Source organism: Papio anubis, chromosome 14 (genome assembly GCF_008728515.1).
Source record: "Papio anubis isolate 15944 chromosome 14, Panubis1.0, whole genome shotgun sequence".
NCBI lineage: Eukaryota > Metazoa > Chordata > Mammalia > Primates > Cercopithecidae > Papio > Papio anubis.
In genome coordinates, this window is record NC_044989.1 from 105,173,238 (window position 1) to 105,191,826 (window position 18,589).

At 49.7% G+C, this 18,589-nt stretch overlaps 1 protein-coding gene across 5 annotated transcripts in view; it reads right to left on the minus strand.

The window, feature by feature from the left end:
* Nucleotides 1-11,812: 11,812 nt before the first annotated feature.
* The window catches only part of C14H2orf92 (chromosome 14 C2orf92 homolog), a 36,153-nt gene continuing 29,376 nt past the window's right edge, over nucleotides 11,813-18,589 (minus strand). For 2 of the 5 annotated variants that reach the window (XM_021925074.2, XM_021925071.2), the window contains 3 exons: nucleotides 15,382-15,492; nucleotides 13,561-13,711; nucleotides 11,813-12,211 (listed from right to left, as the gene is read on the minus strand). In XM_021925074.2, the coding sequence (XP_021780766.2) occupies nucleotides 12,079-12,211; nucleotides 13,561-13,711; nucleotides 15,382-15,492 (395 nt within the window). In that variant the 3' untranslated portion in view covers nucleotides 11,813-12,078. The remainder of the gene's footprint in view (nucleotides 12,212-13,560; nucleotides 13,712-15,381; nucleotides 15,493-18,589) is intronic. The other 3 variants (XM_021925073.2, XM_021925075.2, XM_021925072.2) reach the window with 3 other exon arrangements.

Here is an 18,589-nt window from a genome sequence, read left to right on the forward strand (position 1 = left end):
AAATGGTGTTTGCTAGCAGCCTCCGCTTTCCCCAGCGGCATCTTGAAACTCCAGGCGTAGAAAACGTCCCTTCACATCCATGCTGGACACTCATTTCTTGGAGTATTCAGAGAAGACAACCCTGGCGCACTGAAGAGAGGAGAAATTACAGCATCAAATCACATTATACTACAATAATGAGAGTCGCACTCATTATATGCCAGACATTGCTATAGGCACATCACAATTAATAAGTCATTCAACCCATTTTCCAGATAAGGTAAGTAAAGCCCAGAGAGGTTAACTAAGAGATGCCAAGTGGTCAGGTGGGATTGCAGCCCAGGCAGCCTGACCACACCCACATGCTGGTGGACATAAGGGAAGAAAACTTTGGTTGTAAAATATCTCCCCAAAGGGGGCCAGCTCCCCAGAGAGCTGGAAGCTGAGCCAGTCATGGAACAGGGTGCCTCTGTGTGGGTGGGGGACTTCCAGTTTCCAGGGTCTGTGGATCCTGAGAAGAGGATTCCCAGCCTCGGCAAGGCACTGGCCCTATAGCCCTTGAGCCCCCCTGCTTCCTGTCCCGGAGGCTGGTCAGGAAACTACAAAGCCCAGTGCTCAGACATTTCTGAGACTGGGCTACAGATAATCTGAGATTGGCATGCAGATAACGTCCTCTGTTCTGCCCGAGTGGAAGGAGGCAGATGCATCTTCTGAATGTTTACGGTAAAGGGCAAAGATGGAAATGTGGGCTAGGAAAGTTGCGGTGCATTTGCCTCATTGGGTTCGGGTAAACATTCACTCTACTCATGCCAAGAGGCTCTGAAGAAATTCATGACTCACCCCAGTACCCTCAGGTCTTTGCCCACACCTCTTCACCTGCCTGTCTCCTAGTCCTCTTTCAGGTCTCCAATTAAGCATGTTTTCCTCCAGGAACCCTTCCCAATCCGCAGACCAGGCAGGGATGGGGCTTTCTGTCCGTTTCACCTGGAGCTGAGCAGGTCCCATCTGGCTGCACAGTTAAGAGGACAGAGGCCACTGCTAGGAGATGTGCAGCAGGGAGACGGGGTGGAGGCTGCAGCAGGCCCAAGAGGGGTCACACCCCAGCACAATGAGCCTCAAAAGACGACAGCCCCTCCATCCAGGGTCCCTCCTGGATTCCCTCTGGGTGTACAGAAAAATGGTGACTTGTATCTCTTTTCCTTCTCGTTCTTTTCTGATTCTGCCACTTAACCCTGAGGGACCATGAGCACGTTACTTAGCCTCCCTGCGCCTTGGTTTCCTCCCTTAGGAAATGGGGATAATAAGCCCGGCACGGTGGCTCACGCCTGTAATCCCAGCACTTTGGGAGGCCGAGACAGGCGCATCACGAGGTCAGGAGATCGAGACCATCCTGGCTAACACTGTGAAACCCCGTCTCTACTAAAAATACACAAAAAACTAGCCGGGCGAGGTGGCGGCACCTGTAGTCCCAGCTACTCGGGAGGCTGAGGCAGGAGAAGGGCGTGAACCCGGGAGGCGGAGCTTGCAGTGAGCTGAGATCCGGCCACTGCACTCCAGCCTGGGCCACAGAGCGAGATTCCGTCTCAAAAAAAAAAAAAAAAAAAAAAGACTTGAAGGAGATGCAGGAGAAAGCCACAGAGATACTGGGGGAAGAGTAGCATTTTTTTTTTCCAAAAAAAAAAGGGAAATGGGGATAATGGTACCTGACTCATAGGGCTGCTGTGAAAGCGAAAAGAGGCCTAAAGCCAAATGCTCCATTACTGCCCCCACCACGGTCCTCTCTCACCTCTAGGGACTGCGCGCCCCAGCGCGGCAACGAGACTCCCGTGCGCCCTCCAGAGGCAGCTCTCCAGTATTGCAGGCTGCCGAGCACAACTCGGGCCTCCCTGAAGGCTGAACGTGACCACCGCCCTGCCCTGAAATAATAAAAATTAAAATAAAAATGAATCCAGCTGGTTTAAGTCAGAAGAGAACTGCTGGGCCACAGCAGCCACATGCTGTGCTCTCCCCTGGGGGTTTCTCAAATGGATGGCACCTTCGGAAGCCTTCAAACTGCCATGGCACTGCCACCTCCTGAGACCCCCTGGCTGCTTATTTATTCAACACTGAGCACCCGTGCTATGCCAGACTCGTTTCCAGGTACTCTGTTCTATGGATCCGCAGTGAACAGCACATGAAAATCCCTTCCCTCGTGGAGCTGACTTTCTAGTGGGAGAGACAGAGAATGAACAAAATAAGTATTTCATAGAGTATGTCACATGGTTACAGGTGCTAAGGAGTAAAATAAATCAGAAAGGGTAGGCGAGGTCTGTGGGCATGTAATTTTGAGCCAGTCAGGGCATGCCTCGGAGGGGATAACCTGTGAATCAAGACTTGAAGGAGGCCGGGTGCAGTGGTTCACTCCTGTAATCCCAGCCCTTTGGGAGGCGGGCGGATCACGAGGTCAGGAGATCGAGACCATCCTGGCTAACACGGTGAAACCCCGTCTCTACTAAAAATACAAAAAATTAGCCGGGCGTGGTGGTGGCGCCTGTACTCCCAGCTACTCGGGAGGCTGAGGCAGGAGAATGGCGTGAACCCGGGAGGCGGAGCTTGCAGTGAGCCGAGATGGCGCCACTGCACTCCAGCCTGGGCAACAGAGCGAGACTCTGTCTCAGAAAAAAAAAAAAAAAAAAAAAAGACTTGAAGGAGATGCAAGAGAAAGCCACACAAATACTGGGGGAAGAGCAGCATTCCCAACAAATGTCTTAAGCGGGACTGTGGTATCTGTGAGGTGGGCACTGTCTTGTTCTCAGCTGTGGCCCCAGCAACTGGAGTGGTACCAAGCACAACAGCACTCAATAAATATTGCATGGATGGGTGAAAAAATCCCACATATGTGCTTCAGGAACAGCTTGCTCTGGGCTCAACTGATGGCCCCAAGGTTGTTGGCGTCATTCTCAGACAAGGTTTCTTCCTATGGTCCAAGAAAGTGACTCAACTTCAAATCCTATTCAAGGAGCTAGAATCAATTTCTCAGTATTACCGGAAAAACCCCCAACACAGCTCATTGGCTGAGTAGATCACATGTCCATCCCCCAGCCTATCCCTGATGCCAGCGGATGGCACGGGGAAGTGGCTTAGGACCAGGCCACAGGCCCCACCCACAGCACAGTCTGGAAGGAAGGAGTGGCTGGAGGGACAACAGGTGCTGGGTGGGCAAACAAAGCACCAAAGTCTTGCAGAATATTCATAACAGCTTAAATGCATCTATTCCTTTCTATCAAGCACGACTACATGCTGGCCCCAGCTCAGGTACATTTAACGCTCACAACAGCCCCAGCGAGTAGGAGATTAGCCTCATTTTACAGATCTAGGAACTGAGTCCAGGAGGAAACTTAGGCTTGAAATTCCATACCTACTAAGTGGGGAGCCTGGGACCTCCTGGCTCAAAGGGAGCTTGGAGCTTCCATAGGGCTCCACCCTGAAATCCCCTGTGCGATCAGGGTGACTGCTGTCATCAAGCTAGGGACAAGCGGGCCGAACCAACCCTGAGCTACAGCTGCGAGGCTTCACTTAGCGTGAAGGCAAACAGAGCGCAAAGGCAGCCACCTCTTTGATGGAGAAAGGGAAATGGAAATGCTAGCTCAGGGCAGCTCCCAGGGGCCCACAGGCCATGCGGGGACTGTTGGCAGAGGCTGGAGGCACTGATGGGGATTGGTCCTCAAATGCAAGCCCAGGGTGGAGGTAGGAGGCCAGCAGAAGGGTGAGCTGCCTCTCAGGGCTGGGTCCCAACAGGTTGCAATGAGGATGGAGCAAGGGTGCACGTGCAACCTCTTGAGAGCTCAAGGAAAATCTGGTATGCTTGCTGTGCCTGCTGTATGCCCAGGCTGGGGCAACTACATCTCCTTCCAAGCAGAGAGGACCCCAGTCACCTGCTTCCCCACAGCCACCCCACATCCAGCCCAGCACAGGGCCTGGCACCCGAAAGGTGTCTGATAAATGCGTGCTGCTGAACAGACCACCCAATGGCACTGTAAAGAGGGTAAATTGGCCGGGTGTGGTGGCTCACACCTGTAATCCCAGCACTTTGGGAGGCCGAGGTGGGCAGATCATGAGGTCAGGAGATCGAGACCATCCTGGCTAACATAGTGAAACCCCGTCTCTACTAAAAATACAAAAAATTAGCCGGGTGTGGTGGCAGGTGCCTGTAGTCCCAGCTACTCGGGAGGCTGAGGCAGGAGAATGGTGTGAACCTGGGAGGCGGAGCTTGCAGTGAGCTGAGATCAGGCCACTGCACTCCAGTCTGGGCGACACAGCGAGACTCAGTCTCAAGAAAAAAAAAAAGAGTAAATCATCAGCCTCATTGCCAAGAAGAGGAAGCCAAGGCTCTGAGAAGGTCCAGGCAGGACCAGTATTGAAGCCCACCTCCGCAGCACCATGCCTGGGAAACTCCCAGAGTTGTGGGGTCCAGGCAGGCGAATGCCAGGTGTCACAGGCCACACCTCAGTTGCCGACAATCCTCTCCTGGGTCACCTGCCTTGGCCAAGCACTCAGAGACCTTTGGACAGCCGGCAGGTCCTCCGGGGGGACCAGGGCCCCACTCTCCTGGGGAGTCCACTCTCCCCACCTCCCCGCCGGCTTCCATCTGAGAAATGGAAAGGGTGGTGTTCATCTCATAGCAAAGGGGCTGGAGCACAGATGCCAGGGCAGGCTCCAAAGTTAACCCCTAGTGGAGAGCTCCGGGAGGGCCACACGGCAGGGTGTACCTGCCCTCCAGGGCACTGTGCCTGGCATGGGGAGGTGCCCAGTAAGTGCTGACTTGAGCAGAAACCAGTGGGTAAGTTACACCCGTTGTTGATGCTGCTGATGCTGGCGAGGGAGTGGGCTCTCCCCTGCCCCAGCTCTCCACGCAGCCACCCACCCCCCACCCAGTTCTTCTTCCTCACCCTCTTGGAACAAGTGGGCTGAACCGACCACTTGGGGCTCATTCCTGGCCCATCACTACTCCCTCCCCTCACCACTCTCTCCCCTTACCCTCCTCCTTCCAACACCTCCTCCATTCAAATCTCCCACCCACCACATTGTTCCTGCTTCCTCCACTTCCCTCCCCCATTCCTCTCCCTTCCTCATCCCCCTCCACTCCCCCAGCTTATTCTCCCTGCTTCCTCCACCTTATTCTTCCCCACCCCCACCACGGTCCCCGCCTTCCTCCCTTCTCCTATCCCGGCCCTTATCTCTCTCAGCTTACTCTACCCCTTTGTCTCTGCCACCCCATTCCGTCACCCCGCAGCCACCCTCCCCACAGTCCCCCAGTGCTCCCCCTCCACACCCCCTACACCCCCCACACCCTGAGTGCCAGTCCAGGAAGGTCAGGCGGGGGCCCTTCAGGCACAGCTGGGGATTTTGATAACCCTCCTCGGGAAGCACCTAACTGGAGCCTCGTCCCCTCTGCGCAGAGGGCAGCGGCTGCTCGGATAGACAGGAAGGGGTCTGAGCCTCCCAATGACCAGAAAGGCAGAGGCGCATGGCGGGTCCAGTGAGTCCTCACTTAGCTCACCGATAGGTTCTTGGAGACTGCAACTTGAAGTGCAGTAAGGAAACCAATTTTCCCCTAGGCTAATTGCTGTAGACAAGAGGTAAGTTCCTATGGCATATTCCTGGTCACAAAAACATCACCAACCATCTACATAAGGACCCCAAATACTTTAATATTAAACATTAAAATAATTACGAGCTATACATACCTTTAAGAATGATTACTAAAAAATAAATCAGATCATGATTTATCCACTTACCCAGTTCAGGGTGGCAGGGGCCGGAGCCCAGCCCAGCAGCTCAGGACAGCGCAAGGTGGGAACCAGCCCCAGCCGGGACCCCATCCCCTCTCAGGACACATTCACACACACCCAGGCTTACTCACGCTGGGACACTAGACGCGTATGCACCGATAGCTTTGGGATGTAGAAGGAAACGGAGTCCCCAGAGAAAACCCCTGCAGACACGGGGAGAACGTGCAGGCTCCACACAGACAGTGGCCCCAGCTAGGAATTAGGTTTGGTTTTTTTTTTCTTTCTTATCAACATTACAACCAAATGACATTGAAAAAAACTGGCGTAGTGACAGGTGCCTGTAATCCCAGCTACTTAGGAGGCTGAGGCAGGAGAATCGCTTGAACCTGGGAGACGGAGGTTGCAGTGAGGGGAGCTCACACCACTACACTCCAGCCTGGGTGACAGAGTGAGACTGAGTCAGAAAGAGAAAGAAAGAAAGAGAGAAAGAGAGAGAGAGAGAGAAAGAAAGGGAAGGAAAGGAAGGAAAGGAAAGAAAGGGAGAAAGAGAGAGAGAGAGAGGGAGGGAGGAGAGAGAGAGAGAGAAAGAGAGAGAAGGAGAGAGAAAGAAAGAAGAAAGAAAGAAAGAGGGAGAGAAAGAGGGAAAGAAAGAGAAGGAAGGGAGGGAGGGAGGGAGGGAGGGAGGGAGGAAGGAAGGAAGGAAGGAAGGAAGAAGGAAGAAGGAAGGAAGGGAAGGAAGGAAGGAAGGAAGGAAGGAAGGAAGGAAAGAACTTATTACATTAGAGAAGCTTCTGTCCAAATGTCCGAAGCAGTCGGGGGATCCTTGAGAATGAGACAAGCATCTGGACCGGGACTCTTGGTTCTCGAAGGCCCTGATTTGGGAGGTGGGCTGGGTAGGCCTGGGAGCCAGCTCTGTCCAGTACATCAGGCCCTCTGTGGCTACAGCAGGACCAAAGTCCCAAGACCACTAACCGGGCAGTTTTTAACTAATGGCCCGATGTGGTGGAAACAGTTTTTCTAGGGATGGGCGGTTTTTCCATCTTGGTAAAGAACTGCAGAGCCTTTCAGGGCCACCTCGTCTTCACTCCCCATGCAGATAGGTCCAAAGCTCTCAGGCCCTAGTTGGACCGCCTCTGAGCTTGTCCTGACCACCCCTCCCCCTGCCTTTCCTGAGGCCCAGCTCCCAGAGCCCATCCATGAATGGAGAAGGTAGCCTGGAACCCTTCAGACCCAATAGTTGCCCCCAGGAATCTGCGAACCTGCTGACCACAAGCACCCAGGCCATGACCTACGTCCCTTGATTCCCTAAACACACTCTCCCACACCTTGCAGCGGCCCTGGGCCCAGCCCAATCCATCTCATGTACCCTCGAGACTCAAAGTATCAGAGAAAGAGTGCGTGGCCATGTACTCGTTCCCAGGGCTGCCGTAACAAATCGCCACACACTGGGTGGCTTAAAACAGCAAAAATTTATTCTGCCACATTCTGGAGGCCAGAGTCTGAAACTGAGGTGTTAGCAATGCTGGCGAGGATGTGGAGAAAAGGGAAACTCCCATACACTGTTGCTAATGTATGGAACGGACGTTGGTACAACCACTATGGAGAATAGTTTGGAGGTTCCTCAAAAAACTAAAAATAGAGCTACCAGACAATCCAGCAATCCCACTGCTGGGTATCTACTCAAAAGAAAGGAAATCCATGTATCCAAGAGGTAGCTGCACTCTCATGTTTATTGCAGCACTATTCACAATAGCCAAGATCCGGAAACAACCTAACAGTCCCTCAACAGATGAATGGCTGAAGGAAATGTGGTACATTTACACCATGGAGTACTATTCAGCCATTCAAAAAATGGTCATTTGCACCAACATACATAGAACTGGAAGTCATGATGTGGAGTGAAATAAGCCAGGCACAAAAAGGCAAAGTCTGCATGCTCTCATCATTTCTGAGAGCTAAGAATTAAAACAATTGAATTCCTGGAGATTGAGAGTAGAAGGATGATTACCAGAGGCTGGGAAGAGTCGTGGGGGTGGGGGAGAAGTAAGGATGGTTAATAGGTACGAAAAATAAAAGAATGAATAAGACCTAGTATTTGATAGCAGAGTAGGGTGACCACAGTCAATAATAATTTAATTGTACCTTAAAAATAATTAAAAGAATATAATTAGATTGTTTATAACATGAAGGATAAATGCTCCAGGTGTTGAATACTCCATTCACCCTGACATGGTAATTATGCATGGCATGCCTGTATCAAAATACCTCATGTACCTCATAAACGCATACACCTGCTATGTACCCACAAAAAGTGAAAAAAATCTCTTAGTACTCTACATATCCTCCTACTAATTCTGTTTCTCTCATGGGATGCTGACTGATACAAATTTTGGTACTAGAAGACAGGAACAGAATCTTTTTTTTTTTTTTTTTTTTTTTTTAGAGACAGAGTCTTGCTCTGTCACCCAGACTGGAGTGCAGTGGCCGGATCTCAGCTCACTGCAAGCTCCGCCTCCCAGGTTCACGCCATTCTCCTGCCTCAGCCTCCTGAGTAGCTGGGACTACAGGCGCCCGCCACCTCTCCCGGCTAGTTTTTTGTATTTTTTTTAGTAGAGACGGGGTTTCACCGTGTTAGCCAGGATGGTCTCAATCTCCTGACCTCGTGATCCGCCCGTCTCGGCCTCCCAAAGTGCTGGGATTACAGGCTTGAGCCACCGCGCCTGGCCAGGAACAGAATCTTAAATCTATTTCCAGTGGCCAAGGGGGCATTTAGGTACTCCATAGCATGATGTGGCAATAGAGATATACAAAATATTACCATTGGATACTCTCAATCAAACACATATAAAAGGCAAGGTTCTGGGTGCCCATGTGTTTGATGACACCTGAGAACATTTTAGTTAAACTGAGGAGTATAATAAATATTCACTGGTTGCTGGAGAAAGTGGGGAAAGAAAGGGATGAGTTTAGGCTTTCACTTTCCCAGCTTAAACTCTGCATAAATGAACTAAAAGCTTCTATGGGCTGGGCGCAGAGGCTCACGCCTGTAATCCCAGCACTTTGGGAAGCCGAGGTGGGTGGATCACGTGAGGCCACAAGTTTGAGAGCAGCCTGGCCAACATGGTGAAACTCCATCTCTACTAAAAATACAAAAATTAGCTGGGTGTGATGGCAGGCACCTATAATCCCAGCTACTCAGGAGGCTGAGACAGGAGAATCGCTTGAACCCGGGAGGCAGAGGTTGCAGTGAGCCAAGATCACACCACTGCACTCCAGCCTGGGCAACAGAGTGAAACTCTGTCTCAAAAAAAAAAAAAAAAAAAATTGGGAGGCCGAGGTGGGCAGATCACGACGAGGTCAAGAGATCGGGACCATCCTGGCCAACATGGTGAAACCCTGTCTCTACTAAAAATACAAAAATTAGCTGGGCGTGGTGGCATGCACCTGTAGTCTCAGCTACTCGGGAGGCTGAGGCAGGAGAACTGCTTGAACCCGGGAGGTGGAGGTCACAGTGAGCCAAGATCACGCCACTGCACTCCAGCCTGGCGACACAGTGAGACTCTGTCAAAAAAAGAAAAAAAAAAAAGAGAAAAGAAAGAAAAGAAAGAGAGAAAGAGAGAAAGAGAGAAAGGAAGAAAGGAAGAAAGGAAAGAAAGGAAAGAAAGGAAAGAAAGAAAGAAAGAAAGAAAGAAAGAAAGAAAGAAAGAAAGAAAGAAAGAAAGAGAAAGAAAAAGAGAAAAACTCCTATGTCAGTCCTGAAAGAAATCCTTATCTCCTGTAGCTGCAGGGCTGAGATTTCTGAACACCAAACCCAAAGCGACTGAATTGCAATGCACCTGAATGCCTAGCCTTGCAGACTGGTCTTGTGTTAAAGTGACAGAACTGACCGAAAATGAATGGTATCCTAAAAAACTGGAATGGGGACATATGGGAAGATCCCAGTGAAGTTGGGGGTATCAAACCCCTAAATTCTGCTGAGTCTTGTTTGCCAGCAGAAGTAGCCCTTCCACCCTCTCTGAGGAGGTTAACCCTGATTTTTCTGTAGAACCCTGTAATGGCCTCTCCTAAGGTCCTCTAACAAGACCCCACCAATTCTCCTCAGGACCCACTTCTACCACTCCTCTTTGCTTCTAGACCCATAACTAGACTCAAATTCCAGCAGGTCCCAAAGAGTGAGGATAAAGCACCCCATACAACAAAAGGTACACTAAGCACTGAAAGAACTGCATGATTTTTCTAATGTATACTGACGTAAATGTGAGGAATGTGCATAGACATAGATATAAGGATGTGGGGTAATGATGGAAGGAACATGGCATTGTATCAGGCTGCATTTATTGGTATGAGCCCATTGAGCAGAGGTTCTGGGCTCTGTGTTTTAGCTGGAGGGATTAGAAAGGGCTCCATTTGGTTGGTTAGCTGAAACATGAGTCCAAAGATAACCCACAGCAAATGAAGTTGAAATGCCAGAACTCTATTCTTATACTGTAGAGGAAGGGACCCAAAGGCTTAAGGAATCTGGAATATTAGAGTGGATTTATCATGTAAGACCTGCTCACCCACTCTGGAAGGGTCCAAACAATACACCTTTTATCATGACTATGAGAAATAAATTGGTGAGGAGGGCTCCAGAGTCCTTGAGAGCTCTGTAGTAATTCCTTTCTGCAGGTCAGAAATGACGATGGAAACGGCTACCATCAAACTGGGATCCCAAAATGCAATGCAGATAGTTGGATCCCAGGACGGTGAGGTCTGAGTGGCCATACTTATTGTCAAAGGCAAGGTGGATATGGCTGCTGTTATGAACAGTGGTGTCAAAATGTTAGCCAGAATAGTCGAACTCACAGGGACCTTTGGCACTGTCTAGTTCATCATGATGTCCCTAGAAAGGAAGTAGATAAGCAATCTACTAAATTCTGACTTGATCTGTGCAAGCAGAGTTCCATGTTGTGTAATTAGACGTCTAACTTGAATTAGCAAAATAGAGAGTAACAGTCCCTCAATTATTTCCCAGACATGAGCTAGGTTATATACCCCAAACCCATTAAATGATGAGGAGGTTGGATCTCCTTGAGGAAGAGCCCTACTACACTGTCAAAAATGTACACTGTTCATCTTTCTCTCAGTCGTCCCCAAGGGGACCTGTGGCCACTTACCACGGTGACTGTGCATTGAGGAAAGTCATCCTGGTAAGTGGCCATACGTATGGCCAATGGAATTCACTTGTAGGAAATCAAAGGGCTCCAAGAGCAGGCATTCAGGGTGTTCATCGCCCTGATCTCTCCCTGTTGAGTGGTTCCAATGTGTCCCTGCTCCTCCACCAAAGGTTACAGCCTGTCAGAGGCTCTTGAGTTCTCTAGATTTTCGTACCTGCCCCTCCCCTAATGGCATCAGCTCCCGCTCCTGCTCACTCCAGGTGCCTCACCACTCTTCATCAGTTTCCCTTAACCCTGATCACAGCTTTATAAATAACCCCACTTCAGCCAGGTGCGGTGGCTCATGCCTGTAATCCCAGCACTTTGGGAGGCCGAGGCAGGAGGATCATGCGGTCAGGAGATCGAGACCATCCTGGCTAATATGGTGAAACCCCATCTCTACTAAAAATACAAAAATTATCTAGGCATGGTGGCACGTAGCTGTCACCCCAACTACTCAGGAGGCTGAGGCAGGAGAACCACTGGAACCCAGAGACAGAGGTTGCAGCGAGCCAAGATTGCGCCGCTGCACTCTAGCGTGGGTGACAGAGCGAGACTCCAACTCAATAAATAAATAAATAAATAACCCCACTTCATGACACTCTCAATTACCCCATTTCTTCTTCCTGGTCATGCAAGCAGGAAATCACCTCGTGGGGAGCTTCCACAATTCTTAGCAGTTTCTTTGTAGATACAAAACTTTCTATACTCCCACCTCCCATAAAAGCTGTTTAGTGTGGTTGTGTTCACACCCTGGACTGTGATCTTGCTCGGGACAGAATGCATATCTGGGTCACTCTTAAGTTTCCTCATTGTATTTTGATATTGTCAGCATGTGAGGTGGTCTATTAATATCTGTTCCATGAATGACTGAATAAATGAATCAATGCTTTATTAAATGATAAGTCCATAGTCTGTTGGGTTCGCCGACGCCGGCCATCGGTGCCATGTTGCCACAGGTGTCCTGTGGCAAAGCAGTTTTTCTTGGTCCATTCAAATTGGGACGGGAAGCAGACGTTTTTGTAGAATACACCTCCCCGGGCAGAAATGGAATTGCCTCCCTGTGGTGTGTGGATGGAGAATGTCCTCGCATCGTGGTTTGAAGTCCTGGTTTGACTGCCCCGCGACCTGGCTTAGACACAGGAGCTGCTCTTCAACTGTTTCTCTTTTTTTGTATATTTTGTGAAATTTTTTTCTTCAGAATTTTGCCACCATGTCTTTCCATTCATTATAAAAATATTATATGTCGTGTTTGCCGGAGGAGATCTAAAACAAACAATAAAAACCACGGTGCTCAGCTCAGTGCACAGGAGCTCCTGCCATCTGCTCGCTGGGCAGTGGTGGAGGCTGGCGCTTTCCAGGGTGAGGATACTGCTTCCCATCAGTAGGGTTTGTCATCTGTGAAATTCTTTTTACCTCTGGGCAGCACAGAGCCTCTGGGAAACTCTCTTCCCCCCACTTTCTCTTAACTAACTCAGGCCATCCACAGCTTTGACTGGTCCCTATGGGATGGGGCCACAGTTCTAACCACTTCTGCATCTCAAGGGGCATGGAGGGAAAATGGCAGGTCCAATGGATGAGCCTTGGTAGGAAGAGGATGCTGGAGGTGGGGATGGGGGGAAGGTGGCCTGAATGGATCACCAGTCCCAGGAACCTTGGCATGGAGGAAAAGCAATGCCACTCTTGTGGGAAAATTCAAACCCTGCTACCTCTGGAGTCAGAGGGTGGGTAGCGGTGGGGACGGACACTTCCCCTCATCACACGCCTCCACTCCATTGCTCTAGGGGCAAGCAGAGCGTTCAGCCCGGTGTTGGGCAGGACCTGAGGGACTGTGGGGAGCTGCTCTTCCTTCTGCGGTCAGGAATACGTGTCCCCGGGGATGCGGCAAGAAGCACATAATCTCAAAATGCAGCTATGCGTACACATCACCGTGCAAACCATTTGCTTTCTAGTGCCTGCTCATGGTGAGTGCCCCTGTGCCTGAGCCCCCGCATCTAGAGGCCTAACCAAAATATTTAACAACTGGTGTAGACAGGCACTGACCGGTCAAAATGACCGCCACTGAAGCACAGCCTTGGAGGGCCACGGCTGTGCCAGGCACTAACCCTTCATTTGCAGGAGGACGGAGAAGATCAGGAGGTCAGTGGGAAGCTCAGGGAAGGCTTTCAGTATTCTAACAAGCAGGGCAGCTGTGTCCGTGTGAATGAGCTGATATCAGCCCTGCTCTCACTCTCCTTCGTGGCTTCAGCCCTCCTCGCCCCTTAGATTTGTGTTTTTCCTTTCTTTTATAAATCCATATTTCTATTTACCAATCTTTCAGCCAGAGCCCTCAATATGGGGACAGGTCTGGCCTAACTGCAGTGGCCTTGAGAGGCAACCCTGGCCCACCCAGGGATCCCCAAACCCGGCTGTGTATCAGAATCACCCAGGCTGTGCCTAAAAGCCATGGCCCAGGTCCTGTGTGCTTTGACAGAGCAGGCCAGGGGATGCTGAAGCACAACCAGGCTTGCAGCTTCTGCCCTCCTCCTAAACCGGATCAGCAGGAAGCCCTGGGGGCAGCGTGAGTTCAAACACCCGCAGGTTCTTGGAAGGAAGGCCATGCCGGCACTACTCACGATGGCCGTTTCTTCCTGATGTATGAGGCCAAACCAAGCAGCAACAGCACGGTGGCCGTGAGGATGACCACCCCTGAGATGGCGGCGATGATGGTGTTCCTCTGCAGGAAATGCAGAAGCTGCCTGCAGGGCATAGTCCTAAAGTGAGCATCTAAATGAGAAGACACAGTGCAGAGTGAACAGAGATCCCCGCTGGGCCACCCACCACCAGGACTAAACCTTCAAGGGACACTTGTTCATTCCATTCATAACAGAATAAAAACCTTGGCGTCTTAGCCACTCGTTCCAGAAGTCCTCTTGGGAAGGAACTGGCTGTTTGGGGAAATGCATTCATCTGCTATTTGGTGATAAGATGAGATGCTTTTGGGAGGTGGAGATGAGACACTGAGGGTATGGGCTGGCACGCAACAAAGCAACCAGACATAAAGTTCCACAGACCAGTTTGTAAGAGGTAAAGAGAAGAACAGAGGAGAGTTCAAGTGGGTGAGAGGAGGTGGGGGCACTAGAGGAGGTTGAGAAATCCTACTGCAAAGGCTTTGAAGAACAATGGAGGCAAATATTCCGTTTGCAGCTTTTCATAGGTAGTGATAGAACCTCTTCTCTGCTGCCCCTCCTCTGCCCCCTGGCCTCAGGAAGTGGTACTGCATACACAGTCCGCCTCGTGGGTGTAGGTTTGGGGGACCTCACGTCTGCACCAGCACGAGGCAAACACAACGCCACGGATGATCCTGAACTCCTGAGCCCCTCTGAGGACTTACAGAAACTGTGAGAGTGGATGGGAATACCGCTGAGCACAGGCTGGGGAAAACAGGGCAGTCTTGGCTAGATCTCAAAGCAAGGAGATCTCAGCCCACATCAGCATCCATTTATAATGTGACCAAAAAAGAAAACGACATCAGGGAAATCGGGCATGGAGGTAGGATCCCAGGTATCAGCTGGTTTCATGTGGAGAGCTGTCCAGGGCAGCCAGTGATGTAGACACGGGGAGTGCTGAGCAAGGGTCTTCTTGGTGATGGGGAGAAAACAGGGCATGTCCAGCCTCCCACCTTCAGCTCTGCTATGCCAAGGGGCAGCGTGTCCAGCAGCTCAAAGGCTCTGCTGCAATAATTCGGCATTTAGTTTCTAAGCATTAGGAAGTGACAACCAGGTATAATTTTGACAGGGAGTGGCAGTGTGGAGGGGTGTACTGCGCTTGGTGCCAGCATGGGTAAGTTTCTGCCCACTCTAAACAGGTCTGGGCTCAGGGATGAGCCAGGGTGAAGCCCTGGCTGTGCAGAAACAATATAAAAGTAGCATCTTTTTGGAAGAGTGGTGAAATTCCTGGAGTTCGGTTGTTTGTTTGTTTGTTGTTTTTTAGATGGAGTCTCGCTCTTATTGCCCAGGCTGGAGTGCACTGGTGTGATCTCAGCTCACTGCAGCCTCCACCTCCTGGGTTCAAGTGATTCTTGAACTGCCTCAGCCTCCCGAGTAGCTGGGATTACAGGCACCTGCCACCACGCCCAGCTAATTTATTCTTTTGTATTTTTAGTAGAGACGGGGTTTTACCATGTTGGCCAGGGTAGTCTCGAACTCCTGGCCTCAGGTGATCCGCCTACCTTGACCTCCCAAAGTGCTGGGATTACAGGCGTGAGCCACCATGCCCAGCCTCTGGAGTTGGTTTAATTCATAAATTTTAACTGCAGATTGTATTCACGGCAGATTTATTTCACTTTTGCGGGTGAACTAAAGGTGTCAGTTAAAATACCATGAAAGGCAAAAGACACATTCAGAAGTTGTCTGTATTTAAGCATCATACTTGGTTTATACCATATAGGTTCCCACCTGGTTTAGCTGCCCCTTGAAGTGTTTCTTTATCTACAGTAGTTAACTGCTCTCTTAAATCCCTGTCGAACAGAGAGGATTCTTTAAACCTCTTCTCCTCTGAAAGGTGATCTACAAAAGATAAAATGTGTTCATCTACAAACAATCACGGCCTGTGATTAGTTCAGCATTTATGAGAAAAGTAGCTTCTTCTAGACTCAAAGTGAGGAGTTAGGGAGGATTTGGGGGAAAAGTCTAAATAAAGCCTACAGAACCTCAGTGTTTTGCTGTTTTTTTGTTTCCGTTTACTTTTTAAAAAATCTAACAAATTCCTGGGCAACCCACCCACAGCTGAGGCAGCATTTCTTACACTTAAGTGTGCATCTGAATCACACTGGGAGGGCTTTTGAAAACACAGATTCCCAGGCGCCACCCCAGAGTTTCTGATTCCGTAGGTCTGGGGTAGGCCTGGGAATGTGCATGTCTCACAGATCCTGAAAGATGCTGCTTCTGTGGGTAGAGGACCACGCTTAGAGGACCCAAGTGAGAATCTCTCTAAGCCCCAACCTACTTCTCCACTTGCATAAAATAGAGATAAAAAGACCTACCTCACAGACTGTATAATGTTCATAAAAATAATTTTGAAACCACAAAGTACTATAAAAATTTTATTGAGTTGCAAGGACAAGAGAGGAAAATTAACCACACTGAAATACTCAGGTATTGGTAGACGGATTGCAGAATAGTTTAATAGGAAGAAGACAGTTGAAAATGAGAAATATGGCCGGGCGCGGCGGTTCACGCCTGTAATCCCAGCACTTTGGGAGGCCAAGGAGGGCGGATCACAAGGTCAGGAGATCCAGACCATCCTGGCTAACACGGTGAAACCCCGTCTCTACTAAAAATACAAAAAATTAGCTGGGCATGGTGGCCGGTGCCTGTAGTCCCAGCTACTCGGGAGGCTGAGGCAGGAGAATGGCGTGAACCCGGGAGGCGGAGCTTGCAGTGAGCGGAGATCGCGCCACTGCACTCCAGCCTGGAGGACAGAGCAAGACTCCGTCTCAAAAAAAAAAAAGAAAAGAAAATGAGAAATATTTGCATCCTAGCTTTGCCCTTTGGTGCCTGACTCGTTGGCATATGGGACCTGTCAAAGGGCCTGAGTTTAGCTTGGAGAAAATTGGGAGGCCAGCATGGCCTGCCTGTCTTTGCCAGATGCAGGATGGCCTGGGAAGAGGCTGAGAGATGTTTGGAGAAGCTCTGGGGAACAAACTAGAACCAATGGGTAGGCGCTCCAGGGAAATCTGTTTGGACTGTTTAGCGGTTAGAAAGTGAGCTATCAAGGAGGGAATGGGAAAGGATGAGAAGTAATGAATCTCACACCCTAGAAGACTTCAAAGCAGGCTGGAGCCCCCAGCCCCAGATGGGAGACCTCCAAGGGCTGGAAGGGGGGCAGGGCAGCTTTGGATGAGCTTGGTAAATCTTCCTTGGCCTCGTTCACAGAGAGAGAGAGAATTGTCGCAATAAGTGTTTGCGGCCAGACTGGGGAACATAGCAAGACCTCATGTCTACTAAAAACTAAAAAAATAGAAAAATTAGCCAGGCATGGTGGCACACACCTGTAGTCCCAGTTACTAGAAAGGCTGAGATAGGCAGATGGCTTGAACTCGGGAGATCAAGGCTGCAGAGAGCTATAATCACACTACTACACTCCAGCCCAGATAACAGAGCGGGACCCTGTCTCAAAAGAATAATAAAATAAAACAAAATAATAAAATAAAATAACAGAAAATTATCACAATATGATTAAGACTACCATGTGGGTGTCTGATAACAGTCTCATGAAGTTCTAGTTATTCCTGAAAAAAAGAGAGAAATGTGTTCCTTCTTCAACTTGGCTTAGAAAAGAGAGAAAACTCCCACTTTAATAAGACCGATAATTAACTTGACTTTTGAAATGCAACATGTCAAATTGGAATCCAGGGACTAACAGCCGCAGACAGAAAGCCCTGGCGAGCATCGAGTTATCCACTAGGGGGCGCGCTCGGCGTGCTCTTCCACAGAGCTGTAGCCATGGTAGACCTGACACGGGAACATATTTTCACTCTTTCTCTACCGGAGGCAAAAGACAACAGAATTAAGAGCCACTGCCTATTCTTATCGTCAGTATGGACGAAGTTTTCATTTACCTAAGGTTCTGTGAAGAGTCTGAAGGCGTCTTTTACGTTTGATGGGTTGCGTTTGATCAATTGTTGTATTATTTTTTTTGTGGGAAAAAACAAGCACAATTATCAAATTTTTAACCAACACAGTTTCATTTCCAGACTTCTTTTCAACTTCACAGCTATTAACTATGACAGGAGCAGCCACCCATTACAAGAGCAATTCTCCCGTCCTTCCATGCTGTAGGCTCAACCCAAGCTGCCAATCAAGCATGTGCTGGGCTTGGTGAAAACCTTCTTAAAGGAGTGCAGAACCAAGAAAGTTTGACTTTGTGCTCAAGGAAAAGTTGAAGTCTTACATCTTCGTAATTCTCTGTGTTTTGGAGACTCTAACATTGATGTGAGCCTTTGGTTACAAGTTAACAGCACAGGCCGGGCGCGGTGGCTCAAGCCTGTAATCCCAGCACTTTGGGAGGCCGAGATGGGCGGATCACGAGGTCAGGAGATCGAGACCATCCTGGCTAACACGGTGAAACCCCGTCTCTACTAAGAAATACAAAAAATAGCCGGGCGAGGTGGCGGGCGCCTGTAGTCCCAGCTACTCGGGAGGCTGAGGCCGGAGAATGGCGTGAACCCGGGAGGCGGAGCTTGCAGTGAGCTGAGATCCGGCCACTGCACTCCAGCTCAGGTGACAGAGCGAGACTCCGTCTCAAAAAAAAAAAAAAAAAAAAAAAAAACAAGTTAACAGCACGTTATTGCTAGGACTGATGCTACATTCCATTCAGTGGACATAAGATCATCGACAGCTACAGCTGCTGTCCACAGACCTGGGCACACCTTTTACAAGACACTTCACTTCTCAGAATGGTCATTTCCCCACTCCTCCTCCTATCAAGATGTTTTTGACCATTGATTTTTTTTTTTTTTTTTTTTTTGAGACGGAGTCTCACTCTGTCCCCCAGGCTGGAGTGCAGTGGCACCATCTCGGCTCAACGCAACCTCCGCCTCCCAGGTTCAAGCGATTTTCCTACCTCAGCCTCCTGAGTAGCTGCGATTACAGGGATACACTA